Below are 15533 nucleotides of genomic sequence, written 5' to 3' on the forward strand. Positions count from 1 at the left end.
ACAAGCCGCTGGATTATTTATTTAATGTTTTGCAAATGTGACGCTGCCGTTTGCTGTGTTTTAGAACATTCCGTGTCCAGGGGATTAGTTTGGTGCCTACGTGGAATCTGGTTTTAGTACAGAAAAAGTCATTGTCAAAGTCACGCCATTTGTATATTGCTTCATTATGTAAAAGTAAATATCAGAATTCCTGCAGGTAATCGGCACGCATTGATAATTCACAAGATTTGGAAAAGGGGAAAACAAATACAATGGTGGCTCATTATTTGGCAAGCAAGGGCTGAATAGCAGTTTATGAAGTCTTACCAAAGTGCTGACTAATTAATAACTCATAACTCATAAGCTGAACTGTTGCCGACCCCACTGTGTGTGATTGACAGGTGTTAAAAGCGACCAGAGCGGTGCTGTAGTCACTGTCGTCAAATCTCCCCCCCAAAAAAAAGGCCCCCCGAAACCTTTGCCATGGGCAAACAGAACAGCAAGCTGCGGCCAGAGATGCTGCAGGACCTGAGGGAGAACACGGAGTTCTCTGACCATGAGCTGCAGGAGTGGTACAAGGTAACTCCTCACACACAGCTTAAAATTAAAAAAAAAAAAAAAAATCATGCCGCTTACATAATCGGATAAGCTTTATTTCAATCCAAAGTGTTCCACTCCAGACCTGTAGGTGGCGCACCAACAAGTAGACTATAACCAGATAAAAATGAATGGCCATTATTCGGAACCGTTCATCTGAATGAACTGCTTTCAAAACTTGTGGCGGAGATTTTAAGGGACCTGACAGCGGGCCGAGCAGTAATCCACTGGCCAGACTGGATTAAGAAGTGATGGCACGCCGACCCGTCCGTGTCACTCCTATGTGCATATGCGATGTTTTTCTATGTGGATTAGACTCGCATACATTAGCGAATGTGCGCACAGCTGGGCGAGGAACATCTGTTACTGATAAAGCCGCCACCTCGCATACCTTTGACCTCGGGCCCGTTGACCTCAAGTCACCGCCCGCAGATGATGCTCGCCCATGACTAACAAGCGGCTTTAAACAGACTGTCTGCATTGTTATTTTTTCTGAATACGACTTTTGGACCAAAGGTCATTTTTGTCTTTATCTTCCCCCAAAGGGTTTCCTAAAAGATTGTCCCAGTGGAACTTTGAACGTGGAAGAGTTCAAGAAGATCTACGCCAACTTCTTCCCGTACGGAGACGCGTCGAAATTTGCCGAGCACGTCTTTCGAACGTTTGACACCAACGGCGACGGCACAATAGACTTCCGGGAGTTCATCATCGCCCTGAGCGTGACGTCGCGGGGAAAGCTGGAGCAGAAGCTCAAGTGGGCCTTCAGCATGTACGACCTGGACGGCAACGGCTATATCAGTCGTGAGGAGATGCTGGAGATTGTACAGGTGACGCTGAATAATCCGATAAAAATTTAATATGAATTAATAAACAATAACTGGGCGTTTATCATCTTCCCCGGCCCCATGGCCCCCCCCAAGAAAAACATCCTAGCGCCGCCAGTGCATAAATAACATACGTAATCGAATGAGACGCTTCTTGGTTCTAATTTTCACAAACGTCCTTCCCCTCTCGAGGTGTCCCACTGATCTACTGTCTGTTTTACACTCTCCACTCCCACGGGAGCCATTTTAATGGCTCTGTAAGCTAATTGTAGATGTGCGCCGCAGGCTCCCTCAGGTTAATTTAATGCCACCAGAGGGAGCGCAGCGGTCATACGAGTGGAGCCCAAGATGTATCAGATCAATGACCTCCACCCGGATGACACTAGTTTGCAGTCTCTTCTATTCGTCTTTCATGCGTACTTGGATGTTTGGGTTTTTTTTCCTATCAGTTGCCACTCAAACTCTCCTCTCTGCCCCATCTCAGGCTATTTACAAGATGGTGTCCTCTGTAATGAAGATGCCAGAGGACGAGTCCACGCCCGAGAAGAGGACGGATAAGATCTTCAGACAGATGGACCTCAATAATGACGGTGAGCTATTTAACATATAATACGCAGTGTGTGTATTCTATATTAAATATAAAAATAGCGATTAGGAAAAATACTTCATCTTTCTGCATGCACACCTGCAGGCAAGTTGTCCCTGGAGGAGTTCATCAAAGGTGCCAAAAGTGACCCCTCCATCGTCCGGCTACTCCAGTGTGACCCCAGTTCGGCCTCCCAGTTCTAAACACACACACACACTCTTCCCCTGTTGCTATGACAACGGTCATTGAAGATAAATGCATGATGGTTCTCTCACATCATCTTTTTTCGTGTTTGCAAAGCGAGGTAATATAAGAAGGAACGTATCACGTGTCATCTTGTTTATTTTTGTATATGTCAGCTAATATCAAAGGACATACTTATCGATGAGAGCGGGTCATGTTCCTGAACGTGCTCTGGAACATGAGCAGCGTCTCATCCAGCACAAACATGTATATCATGTATATATCTATATATATCATGTCTAATGTGTACCATAAAATGAAGCTCATTTACAAAGGCGGTAAAAGTATTATGTAGCGTAGCCTCATGTTGTAATTGGTATGGGCGATGTTGGTTGGAATTTTATTTGCTTTTAATTTATTTCAATTTAAGTACATTTTGGATGCTATTATGAGGATATTATGATTTGATTTCCTCATTTAGTGGTTGGAAGCATTTATTTATTTAACTGCATATCTATTGGGAGAGCCCTTTATTTATACAGATTCTTAATTAAGTGCAAACGCTCAAATTTATTTGATAGGCTGCTTATGTGCTGCTGTTTTGGTTAGCAACATTTATAGGAGCTTGGGCCACTATTTGAGGAATAGGAACAGACATGGCTGTGGCTGTCATCATTATAGTTTTGCTATTTTGATTTGTGTTTTGTACATAAGGCATTCAAGTCAATTTGTTTGTACATTTTTTTTTCATCATTGTCGTATTAAATATGACCATATCGTTGTTCATAGTGACAGAGAGAAATGCCCAAACGGCAATGTTAAGGTTGGTGGAAGTGAAATACATGCATTTGATATGATGACAAAAAAAACAGTAGCACATTTTTTGTGTTTAAGTATCAAGTTTGATTGTGTGTATGCATGTTGATATGTATGGAATGCTTGAGGTTAATTTAACAGTATTATTATTATTATTATCATCACAAGAAGACAGTTGTAACCCATCAGCACTGCATGAACCTATAAAGAAAATAATCCCCCAAAAAGTTATGCACGGCGGTATCTTTTTGATTCAGCATTGTACCCAGCAGATAAAAAAAAAAAAAAAAAAGTCTTGTTTTGACTCCCCGGTCACTCACTAAGGGCTCGCTCATCACTCGGAACGCTTTAATCGCCTCCTGGATTAGTCTGCTTAGCGGGCAGGTCGATGAAGGGATATGTGTCACAAGATTAGTCCAGTATTTTATCGTGGATTCCAAAGTTGCGGCTGTGTTTACGGGGCAGGATGTTCAGACATATTTAGAACCGTTGGATTTGTTGACAAAACATGTTTAATTGAACAAAAAAAGCCCGGCTTTGAAATCTTAATTGCTTATGTCGGAGAAAATACACTCTGCAGTAAAAATTCAGAGTGCAGAGCAGACGGTAATTCGTCTAAGTAGCATAAAGGCCGCACTGGAAAAAAAATTCAACGGGGATCACAAGAATAGAGTCATAATTTTATGAGAAAGAAAATGTATTCAAGTTTTTCTTGTACTGCAACTTTTTGTGTATTTGTAAAAACTCATGTTTGAAAATAATATTGTGCACCCAACATATTTTATTTGTAATAGTACAAATGTATTTGACAATTACAACTTTTAGTCTTGTAACTTTATGACTTTATTCTTGCAACTTTCTTTTTATACACGCAACTAACCCAGACCATAACTTAGGGTCTACTTAACATTCCAACATTAATATTAAAACTAGGCTCAGATAACGCAGCATTTTCTTTTTATGTATTCTTAGAATATTAAGACATCAGCCTTTTTTCTCAGTGTCACACTAAGACTCCTTTTTTTTCCCCTCTAATAAATTACAAACAGTTTTTCCTCCTTTTTGTTATTTGACAGCAGTAGAGCGAATACAATCAAAACGGTTCAAATATCTTTAGGTCTTCACCTGTTTGGTGCGCTTTCATTCTATCAACAAAACTGTGTTTGCTAGAACTATAAATTTTACAAGCATGAAAGCCCATTTAAAAAAAAAAAAAATTCATTATCCATATTTTCTCATATCAGAATATTGGGTGATTTTTTTTTTAAGTTTCCTATTCAACTCGTTTTATTTATTTTTGTAACGTCACTGCCTCTTGCTGGTAGGATAAGGAACAACAGTGTTTTCTATTGTCGCTGCCTCCTCACATGAACTTGCTATCTTGTCTCAGATATATTCTTTCTTCCTTCTAATTGAACCGTTGCACTGCAAATGCACCCTTCCTAACTTTTCTGTTGCATGAAAAAAAAAAAAAAAAAAATCATGTGGGGATTTGTTCTATTGGACCTGAATTACCAATATAGATATATTTGTTTCAAAATTGCACGTGTGGTCTCTTCTGTCATTATTGGTTCGAAATAAAATTAGGATATAAACTATGATGTTGTTGTTGGTTTCTTTTTAAATAAATTTTGGGATTTGGGGGATTTTCCTGAAAAAAAAAAACCATCAAGCAAATTAACAAATAATAATCCCAAGTGTGGATGGGCGTGTGCGCACGTGTGCAACCAGTCTTTCCTGTCAAGTCACTGTCAGCAAACACACACCTCTATAACTCAAATGTTTATTTTGAAAAGGTAATAAATAAAACAACTACACACAATGTGGTTGAAGTCACACCCTCACGAGGTACAACACGTCAGGCACAGAACTGAAAGTTAACTCCAGTTACAAAAAACATGTTGTCATTTAATTGGTGAAAATAATGAGGACTCAAACTACACATCACTAATACTGACACACATTTGTACCACAACATTGGGGACAACTGTACATGAAAAGTATATGTTGATATAAATATTCAGATTTGATTAACATTATCGACAGCAATAGATTGTGCAGGTGTGCCTAATGAAGTGGCCGATCCGTGCAGGTTGAAGTGTGATATAAGGTCCACTTTTTGGCTAAATCCAGAAACTAGATCGATCCAGGGCACCTCGCTCTAGTAGGTGGCGCTGTTCTGGAGGTCGCTGCCGGCTCCCCTGCTCCGTGTCTGTGCTGCGTGACCTTTCCCCCCTTTCCCGTCGAGGCTGCTGATGAAGAGGCCGCCTCTCTGCGGGGGGGACGCTCCTGTAGTACGGGGGAGGCAGGTGACGGACCGGTCTTCTGGGTTCACTGTAGCTCCTCGGGGCATCGGTGTAGCGCTTGGGAGGAAGCGAAGGTGGAGATTCTTTGGGTTGCTTTGCTTTGTTGACACGTTCTTGAGCCAGTTCCTCCAGCGGCCTCGTGGCTTTGATCGCCGCTCGCGCCTCTCTCGGCCGCTTGGTGTGCGGCCAGCAGGGCAAACCCAGAAAGGTGACGCACACGGAAAGGCAGCGGGCGGAAAAGATCAGCTGGACCACGCAAGTCACGATGAGAGGCACCCAAAGGATCAGAGTGGTGCTCTAATAGGAGGGGAGCATCTGCTCGTTAGATAGCAACCGCAAAGTGAGGTTCAATCTGAGGCTTGAGCGCATCCACTTAAGTGAGGCTGTTGATGCCATGCGCAAGTCTGAGAGTTGTGTTTTAAGAACTACTTTATCTTTTCTATATATTATTGATTATTATATACAGTATTGTTATATTTGTGGAATATTAATTAAGCAGAATAATCTACCCATCATTATGCTTCCGAGTTAGTTTGTTTTGTAAGGTGAAATATTTCAATGTCAACAGTTAACTACTTTTACTTAGTAATCTAACTCACTCACATAGATGCGGGTGGGGTCAAAAGGACACTCGTTGGTGACGCTGGAGTAGCTGACGGCGTCTGGGAAGCGGCAGTGCGTCAGCAGGCTCCGCCCACCGTGGATGATCGCCCTCACCACGGACACCAGGAGGCCGATGGCGGACGCCGACGCCGTGAGTGACGATATTAAGCTGATGCTGAAGAGGGACCATGTCTGAGATTGACACACACGCATATATATTTTCACGCATTCTTTATATTTTCGTATTATTATTATTATGATTGAAATTTTGGATTTGTTAGTGTAGTTCACAGTTCTGGGAAAAACAACATTTGTGCTCAATGTGTCAAGGAAACACTGGTGTTGTTGGACAAAACAGAAAACTGGAAATCTGAGGACTAGAACTTGTCATAATAGTAAACATACTTCCCATATTTTTCCAACAATCAGAGAGTGCCAGTACTCACCAGGGCTCTACTTTTCTTGTTTTTGGACAGAACAATAGCAAGAATGCCTATAACAATCCCCTGCAGTGACAAAAAATAAATAAAAATTCAGACCTGACCAGTATGGAGGAGCAAAAAAGGTCATTCTGCAATTATTCATTTGCAAATTTAAGAGTGATAAATTTGTGGTAGTCTCACCACTAATCCAGATGCGAGGGCCACCACATTGGAGATGGCATACTCCATGGCACGAGCTTGCTTGTGGAGGTTGATGTGGCGGAGTACCACACCGTGTACCAGAGCTCCCAATAGGAAGTTGACGTGGCCCACTAGCAACATACTGAGGCCCATCTTCATCAGAGCCGTGGGCTCTTCCAGGTTGGCGCAACACACCCCTGCGGAGAAAGTCATGTTTAGATAATCCGGCGCATTGGCGGCGGTGTCCCCGGTTCAACGTCCCGCTGTTGTATCGATCGGAGACATGCGAGCCAGGTCAAAGACACGCAGAAATGTCGCTGGCATTAATCATTAATGATAGCAACAGAGGCTGGTGCTACACAATTCCCATTGAAAGACCATTTTAAAAAGTACAGCTCAACATTAGATACAGCAAGAAAACGTATTACCATCAATTTGGGTTGAAGGTAATTTTTTATTGGGGTGCTAATTTTCAAGAATTCAATTAAATTGACATAAAACCTCATGGACACTTTAAATGTAAAAGCTCACAAAAAAAAATACCGATAAATACTAAATGACATTAAACAAGTGCAGTTGTTTCCACAAACTTCATCCCCTCTGGCCACACCACAGCCACACCCTGACAATATTCTTTTTTATATATTTAAATCTTTGACACATTTAATACTGATCAAAACCATGTGATGTCAAATACCTGTTCTGGCCATCTTGATCAAGTCACCATTCGTTTACGTTGGCTTATGGTAAAGCTTTAAGTGTTAAAAGAAGGACCGCAGGTCATGTCCCCACTTTCAACAAAACAAGTCACACATGACCAGTCAGGCAGCTCAAGCATGTTGACAGACATGATCTTCAAAATAAAAAAATCCTACATCTCTGGAAAGCGGGTTTAAGAATTGACTGTTTTTTGCAAGCACTGCCATCATTGGCTGCCGTTGAAATTAGAATACACTTGAGAGTGGAGCAACAAATGCTTTTAAAGTGGTTTAATAAGTCCATGTGAAGCCTGTAGTTTTATTTTGAAAGCTGCCATGGAATTTTGTAAATGTCTGGGTTTAATTTAGTCACAGGTGGCATTGTTGATGCCACGCCTGTCTTTCAGTAATTTCAAAAGGTGTACCCTGTTTATTAAGTTTCAGTTGATTTTTTTTTTTTTGGAACACTCTATTTTCTTTAATGGATTTTAATTTTAATCATGTTATGTAAAACAATAAAACATGACTTTTAAATCATATTTTATGACCAAAATGATTCAATGTTTTTTAAATGAACAGGATTCCTTTCAATACATTTCGTTTGCATTTTAAAGAAATAATTGTTTCTAATCAGAAAGGCACCTTGTAAAACTGCACCTTTAGCACCATCACGTGGAGAAATCTAAAAATGAGACAATTAATAGTCACAAACTCCTCACTTAGAATGTCTAGTGTGATTTATGACTGTTTGCACGACACACATAGTACAACCGTGACAAGTTACTGTAATAAATTCCCATTTTTTTCACATTAGACAGATTCATAATTGATAAGCTTTGGGTACATGTGCACACAAGGAAATGTTCACTCAGTATGGATTTGATCTTATTTTTGCATTTCATGCCTAAAAGCAAGTTTATTGGAGGTATTTTTATGCATTGCGTTTTAGTGCTAAGTGGGTGTACAGTGCAGTATTTACAGCACAACCGGAAGTCATAATAATCCAGACGTGCTTGACGGCGGTGGTGTCGGGTGAAGGAGGGGGTCATAAATCGAGACTCCTTGTACTGTATTTGCATACAGTATTGCTGCATAGCCCAAAGACAACATGACCCAGCGGTGGGTGCTCCTTGCCCGGCTGTAAAGGAAAAAAAAAAGAAAAAGATCAGGAGCCGGGAAACTTGGGAAGGAGAGATACTTTTTTTTGTTGACGGGTTCTCCCACCTGCAGTGGTTTACGTCCAGCCAGCCAGCCGGCGGCAGCTGTCCGTCCACCGCTGCCGAGAGGTAACCGAGACACCGTCCGCCGTGGGACCACCCCGGTGCTAGTTAGCGACGAGCTAACTACGCTAGCTACGGAGCTAATCCGCCACTAACAGCCTTCATTCTTAATCGTTACTTGACTAGACATCATGTTTATTGATGTGTAACTACACTTATTAAGATGTATTACTATACTTCCTTTATCCATTGTGCAAGTTTAAATAAGTTAGCCGAGACGATACAGTCAGCGTCGTCAATGTATACAACATCGCTTCCTCTGCTTTTCAAAACACAATCAAGTTTTAAAATCACTAACTTAAAATTGACAAGGAATGTGCTTTTATTTTGAAAGGTAACTAGTTGACCCCCGCATTTCATTCGCGCAATAATGTATAGCTTAACGGATTGTTTCCTAGCAGGCTCTAGGGAACCAGACTAGTTAGCGGCGTTAGCTTAGCTGATTTAGCCTTCCGGCAAGTCATCTCGGAGCTGACGGTCTGACAGCATGCTAATGGGCGATTAACCACTGCGATAACCTGCAGCGCGTCTGTATTTAGGAGGTCCACGCTGAGTGGAACTATTTGCCGAGCGGAGCCATGCGACAGTGGTGTGTCCCCGCTGCAACCCGAAGCACGGAGCCACTCCCGGGGCGCCTCTCCGGGTCGCCCCCTCCACCAGGTAAGATAGCGGAGGGTTGGAGGTTCTTGGCTTGGATCACTAAAATGCAACTTTTTGTCACTCTATAATGATATGCAAAGCATATTGAATTTGTTGCAATACGTTGTCTTTATTGCCATTTGCAAAGGAAGTTTCAACTTTTAGAAAGAGTGGCAAGCTTGTCTCGTTGTAGAAGATGTGTGATTCAGACTTTTTTTTTTCCATCTGAAACTTTTAATTCATGTTTTTTTTAAACACAAAATAGCAATTCATCATACTGAGAACTGTTTAACTATTTTGGTTACCATATTGAATTACTGAAAGGTCAATTTGTATTACGCTATGGCAAATTCTTGCTTTTCACTCATAGACAATTTGCAAGTGTACCTAATTTTGTGGTGTGTGTTCAACAATTGTGCAGATGTCCGAATGGAGTGCTGCGGGGTGGAGCCGCGCTACACCATTGAGCAAATCGACCTCCTCCAGCGTCTGCGTCTCTCCGGCATGACCAAACCCCAAATACTCCACGCCTTGGAGTCTCTGGAGAGGCTCGACCCGGACCACCGCCCACCTCACTGTGACTCCCACCCGGCCCCTTCCACTAACAACAACGGCAACAACAACACCACCACCTCCGCCCCGGCACCCTCCTCGTCGTCGTCCACCTCCTCTCTCTCCCTCGCCTCGGCCACCACGCAGACCTCCGGGCTGGACGGCGCAGCGTTGTCCCCCAGCAACAGCTTTGAAGCCTCGCCCCCTCCGCTGTACCCCACGAGCGTGGCTGTGCAGCGCTCGTTCAGCTACGATGTAGTCGGGGAGGAGGAGTGGGACCTGGAGGAGAAGGTGGAGGAATACATGAGGTGAGGAAGGTCAAGCGTGAATTAGCTCTGGGTGAGGATGAATAGAAGAGGATCAAGGAGCAGACAAAGACAGACTATTATAACATCAGGTAATGGCACTTGAGCTCCCCAGAGCTGCAGGCTGTTCCTCCACAAGTGTAGTCACGTTAATTCAGGTCAGGTGTACTGGGATAACTCGGGAGGGAAGGAAAAAAAAAAAAAGAAGACTTTTCACTGAATCCGTTAAGTAAGCCACCATTGTGCAAAAGTTCCTCTGCAGTGACATATATTTTGACTTTCACAGGAGGGATAGCAACCTGGTGAAAGAAGAGATCAAAACCTTCCTCAACAACCGAAGGATTTCTCAGGCAATTGTGGGACAAGTTACAGGTCAGAAAAGACTACAATTGAATTTTAACCCTGACATGCTCATAGGTTTTTGGTTTTGTTTTGTTTTTTACTCAGGCATTAGTCAGAGTTACATCTCGCAGTGGCTGCTGCAGCAAGGTCTGGAGATGAGCGACTCCAAACGCAGAGCTTTCTACCGCTGGTACCTGCTGGAGAGAACTAACCCAGGTGAGGCTTTGCTCCAGATGCAGACGCTTCTGGTTCAAGTGGAATTCAAAAGAATGCTTGCTAACAAATTCCTACTTCCTCCCGCATGCGGAAGATGACGCACAACTGCTTTGATTTGGCTTGTCATGCCCAGAAATAGTCGACTTGACACGCGCATTGCTTCTTTCTTCATTCATCTTTACTTTCTATTTTTTTTTTTTTTTTTTTTTTTACCCGCTTCACCTTCGAAGCTTTGCTGTAGTTCTCATGCTGGAGCTGCTCTGGTGCTGGTTTTCCCTCCTACACGGGCCGATACTAACAATAACAAGAATGATCCTCCGCAGTGGTTCCGAACCAAACCACAGCGCTTTGCTTCTATTCACTCGGCTGACACGGCAAAATGAAAAAGAAATGGCAAATTCTTATTGGCCGATTGCGCAACACGGCACAATGCAAATTCCATTTGCCCCCTAAAACTGACGTCTGCAATCTTACCCTGACTGAAGGGCTGAGGTGGAGCGAAAGCCAGCACAGCGTGAGCCCCAGGGCCAGGGGAGGGGACAGAGACGGGCTGGCGGCGGGGGCGAGCGGCTGCCTCCCCAACCCCAACACCAACCTCAACCCCAACTCCAACCCCGTGTGGAGCAGGCAGAGAGAGCTGCTGATGCATTTGTTGCCGTGGTACACTGCTGCCGCCGCCAGCGCAGCCCAGCCAGGTAACCCTGGGACCCCCCCACCCCCTTTCCTCCCCTCTCATCACCAAACCCGGTCTTGCACTTATACCGGATCGCCACGGGAGACTCGCACATTTTCATATTAAAGTCAGTCGTGGAGCGTCATTGCTTTGCCGCCATCTTGTGGAATCTATCGGTATCTGTTATGTCAATCCTAATAACGATGGAATCATTCCGAAATGCAATTCTCCCCACAGGTGCAACTTTATCAATGCGGTCAATGGTGAAGGAGGAACCTGACTGGCGGACGGGCATCATGGCTGACAGGCCGGCAATAGTCGGGGCGCCGCTGAGGCTGCGTCGCGGAAGCCGCTTCACCTGGAGGAAGGAGTGCCAGGCCATCATGGAGAGGTTATTATTATTATTATTGTTGTTGTTGGCCATTCCAAAACTGCACTAGATTTGATCATTCCTCACAACAAGCATCATTCTTATGTGTTACCACAAACAGCCCTTGAACAAATCTCTCCTTATTTTCCAATTCTGAGCAGCAAATAGCATACCATGCACATTTGGGAGCATGTGCCTTATCCTGTTTGACTTGATTAAGCAGTTTCTTATTACCTCTGCTTCCCTGGAATAGACTTGTCCTTTTTTTTTTTTTTTTCCTCAGCCGGCCCGAAGGATGCTGACATAGTAGCATTGCCCCCCCCACCCCCCTCATCCCACACCCCCCCGGACTCTTTTAACCTCCACCCCTAACAGTCCCACCCACTGTGCGCAATTGATTTGTCCATTAGACTCGTGCAGTAAGTACTAGGGGCACTCACGGTAATAAGACCACACGGGGCCCTCTGCAGTGCTGATCCCAAGGAGCTCTTTAGATCCAAGGACGGACATGTGCGTGTGTGTATATGTGTATACCTCAGATTCATGCCAAGATGACCTAGCCAGAGAACTAGCAGAGTTGCTCCAATCCGCTAACTTTTCAGTCTCTCTGACTTGAATCCTGATTGTATGATTGTAACATTTCCATCACTTTTTCATCCTCCAGCTTCTTCGTGGAGAATCAATACCCCGATGAAGCAAAGCGGGAGGAGATCGCAAACGCCTGCAACTCGGTCATCCAGAAACCGGGTATCAAAAGACATCTTGAGTTTTGTGAATGACATATTCATATTCGTAGCGTGTCAATTTTTTTTTCCTCTTCTTACATTCAGGTTGCAAGCTGTCTGAGTTTGAACGCGTGACGGCGCTAAAGGTGTACAATTGGTTTGCCAACCGCCGCAAGGAGATGAAGAGGAGAGCCAATATCGGTGAGCGCTTGAGACTGAAATATCGCAAATAAATATCTTATATTTACCTTCATGTATGTATAGAAGCCGCCATTTTGGAAAGCCACGGCATCGAGGTCCCCAGTCCGACCTGCCACTCCAACGGCGAAGAGGGCGAGATGCAAGAGTTCTCCGATCAGGTTAATCAACGTTTCTCAGAGCAGGTAAGCTAACGCAGAAGTGGACGATAATAAATGTCGAATTTTAATTTCATCACTTGTTGACAGGAAGAAGCATCCGCCCAGAGAATGACGGAACAACCAGACCGGACCACATCGGAGGCCCTCCCCAGTCCCGCCGTACAGGTGGCAGAACAGAAAGAGAAGGATCCAACAAGGGAAACTGTGGATGAAGAGTGACCAAAAGCTGGTGATGTCGTTTGAGTTTTAAATCTTTAAAAAAAAAAAAAAAAAAAAAAAGGGAGGTCTGCCTCCTCCTCAGGGAGCTGAAGACACTGTCGGGTTCTGAAGCTCACTCGAGGTGCCTCGGACGGAAAAGAGGCTGCCATATTTATCGAAAGTTATCCTGCTTATGTTAACAGCAATATACCGTACATATATATATATATATACATGAACATATATCAATATGTAGTGCATTCCAAGGTGGTATTAATAAGCCTAAATTCCTTAGAAATACTTCAAGGATACCTCACCCATTTTAATCGTTTTTTTTTGTTTTTGTATTTTTTAATTTTTTTTTTTTTTGCCTCGTGCTTTCTTTTTAACGCTAAGCGGTGATGAAGTGCCTGCAGGTCAGGTCAGAGACACTCTTTCAAAGAGCTCGTCTGCATGGATGCGTGTTTTTCTTTTCTCTGGTGCTGACGTCCGACCTCAAAGAGTCGATTGATCAAATCATTCGGCCAATGTTGGAATTTGCAAAGCCCTGAGGGACACCTGGAATCTCAGGAAATCCAACAATGGTGGATCAAGATAGTGAAGAAGTGCACCAGATGTGCGTGCTTGCGTGCGTGTGTGCGTGTGTGTGTGTGTGTGTGTGTATGTGTGTGTGTGTGTGTGTGTCTGCGTGTGTAAGCTTCAAGAGATTTTCTTCATATCCGCGCTCACTCCAAACAGGATGTTCTATTTATACTTTTTTTTTTTATTAGTAGAACAAAGCGAGGACTATCCATCATATCTTTGTTCAACTCGATGCTGCTCTTGTTGCCCCCCCCCCCTCCCCACTCGTTCATCTAACCTCATTTTCCAAGCCTGTAAAGCTTCTCTGCACCAAAACAAACGTCAGTGTGATTGAAAATCACCACGCCGTCTTCTTCCCTCCTTATTGGAATAAGCTAAAAGCTTTTGTTCGCATACTGCACTTCAAAAGTGGATCTCACTCTAATAGTAATAATAACGCTTGTGTACATAATAACCCAGAGGATAATCGCATTTGTGAGCGCTTCTCTTCAAACTAACGACGTTAGCAGAACTATACTGTAGAGTTGTCAAACTTGAAACATGACTAGCAGACTTCAAGCTCGCTGAAGTCGCTCCAGGAATGTTCATAAAATGAACAAACGTGCTTGTAATATACCGTATTTCCTCAAATAGTGGCCGTCCCTCCGTGTCGTCCGCTTTGGACGAATCGAAACATAAATAAATACCTGCCTTTTTTTTCCCGCCAGGAAAAAATAAATAGTAAAAACGGGTCGTAACTGTAAATACCTCAGATCATACACGGACATTAAAGAGTCATCTCTTTTTTGCTAACCAAAACAGCAGCATCCTACCAAGGTACACTGCTAAAGAAGGAAATTTGGGGTGATTTTACCGTATTTCCTCAAATAGTGGCCGTCCATATACTAAATAAACATTTCTGCTCACAAATAAACTCAAATAGATGCCCCCATTTGGAAAAACAAGTCGTAACTGTAATTTGAAGTCTGTCGCTAACCAAAACAGCAGCACCGACCGAAACACAGGATTCCGAAAATATGACCCGCATCTGAGTAGCCACTATTTGCGGAACTACAGCCCATGTTTCTTAAAATGGCGTTACCTCCCGATGCCAAAGGTGGTCCAGGTGATGTGGTCCAGCACTAGCCAACATTTCTTGAAGAGAAATCTTGTGTTACAAGGCAACGGCAGCCATTGTTGTGACTCTTCATAATACAGTGTCTTGTAGCATTCATGGGGGGGGTCCATCCTCCAAAGGAAACCCTCACAACTGAATATTATTATTATTATGCTCCTTGCTATCTGCTTTTATCTGACAGCAAGCAACAATAAAAGTATTGTTAACGATGGCGGTGCTATGTCCTGTTTGTCGTCTGTTGATGAGAGCAGTTCCGGAACACCTTCTTCCCAACGGGCCTGTGAGCAGGATGACATGTTTTTTTATTTATATTTGCTAGAGAATGACATATTTAGTGTTTATATTGTATTTCATGACAATAGATGACAGTTTCTGCCCGGTTCTCAACAGCAGATGGCAGTAGTGTCGTGCTAAAGTAACTTAAAAGTGTTGCGATTCAGTCTTAATTCTGATTCCATGATTTCTTGTGACTTCCTTTGTGCTCATTTCTTCAAGCATCATGTCAGCACGCAAGTACGAGGCCGGCCGTCACTGTTAATTCCATCAAACACCGCCCACAGGTTTAGTAACTAATGCCCCTAATTCACTACCCAAGCATTTTCAAAAATGTGTTACCCCCCCTCTAAATATGCAGAAAGTGATCACCAGTTTCTCTATTCATGCGTCTTGTTAAATTTATTTGCACTTGTGCGGTGACCGCGGTACCTTAAGGGCAAATTAACGCAAAAAAATGTGGCATTCATTGATCTGATTGTAATAAGAATAATAGAAAGCCTCTTGGCTCATATCTGAATCGATTTCAAATGTTCTAATCCACTCATTAGCCATCAAGTTATCTTTGGAATATAAAAACACGAGGCATGAATATGCAAATGCATGCGCGCTTAAAGGCTAAGCAGTGGAAAAGATGATTTTCCATTTCCACAATGTTGTGTGCATGCACGTCCAGTCTGTTCTGCG

General features: G+C 43.2%; 3 protein-coding genes across 10 annotated transcripts; 2 read left to right on the top strand and 1 right to left on the bottom strand.

Moving 5' to 3' along the window:
* The first annotated feature begins 462 nt into the window (after positions 1-462).
* On the top strand, positions 463-2189 carry LOC147040957 (hippocalcin-like protein 1). The gene is made up of 4 exons (XM_085900476.1): positions 463-558; positions 1122-1403; positions 1885-1990; positions 2092-2189. Exons 1-4 carry the CDS (start codon positions 463-465, stop codon positions 2187-2189), a joined length of 582 nt encoding a protein of 193 aa, XP_085756602.1.
* A 2571-nt stretch (positions 2190-4760) lies between these two features.
* On the bottom strand, positions 4761-8325 carry LOC147040958 (transmembrane protein 54-like). Of its 3 annotated transcripts, none has more exons than XM_085901066.1 (5): positions 8229-8325; positions 6518-6714; positions 6341-6400; positions 5895-6086; positions 4761-5588 (listed from the first exon to the last, which is right to left on the bottom strand). In XM_085901066.1, the coding sequence occupies exons 1-5, from the start codon at positions 8323-8325 to the stop codon at positions 5109-5111; spliced, it is 1026 nt and encodes a 341-aa protein (XP_085757192.1). In that variant the 3' UTR covers positions 4761-5108. The 3 variants fall into 3 exon arrangements, with proteins under 3 accessions (XP_085757192.1, XP_085757191.1, XP_085757190.1); XM_085901065.1 differs by lacking the exon at positions 8229-8325 and adding an exon at positions 7215-7452; XM_085901064.1 differs by lacking the exon at positions 8229-8325 and having other exon boundaries at positions 6518-6730.
* Positions 8210-15304, top strand: LOC147040959 (homeobox-containing protein 1). 6 transcript variants are annotated; one of them, XM_085901058.1, is made up of 11 exons: positions 8210-8501; positions 9035-9155; positions 9556-9994; positions 10278-10363; positions 10439-10549; positions 11035-11244; positions 11460-11613; positions 12257-12339; positions 12423-12518; positions 12582-12700; positions 12764-15304. In XM_085901058.1, the coding sequence occupies exons 2-11, from the start codon at positions 9074-9076 to the stop codon at positions 12893-12895; spliced, it is 1512 nt and encodes a 503-aa protein (XP_085757184.1). In that variant the 5' UTR covers positions 8210-8501; positions 9035-9073; the 3' UTR covers positions 12896-15304. The 6 variants fall into 6 exon arrangements, with proteins under 6 accessions (XP_085757184.1, XP_085757187.1, XP_085757186.1 ...); XM_085901061.1 differs by having other exon boundaries at positions 12582-12676; XM_085901060.1 differs by having other exon boundaries at positions 12585-12700.
* The last annotated feature ends 229 nt before the right edge of the window (positions 15305-15533 follow it).

This window comes from Syngnathus leptorhynchus, chromosome 20 (assembly GCF_054491065.1).
Source record: "Syngnathus leptorhynchus isolate UIUO chromosome 20, UIUO_Slep, whole genome shotgun sequence".
Taxonomy (NCBI): Eukaryota; Metazoa; Chordata; class Actinopteri; order Syngnathiformes; family Syngnathidae; genus Syngnathus; species Syngnathus leptorhynchus.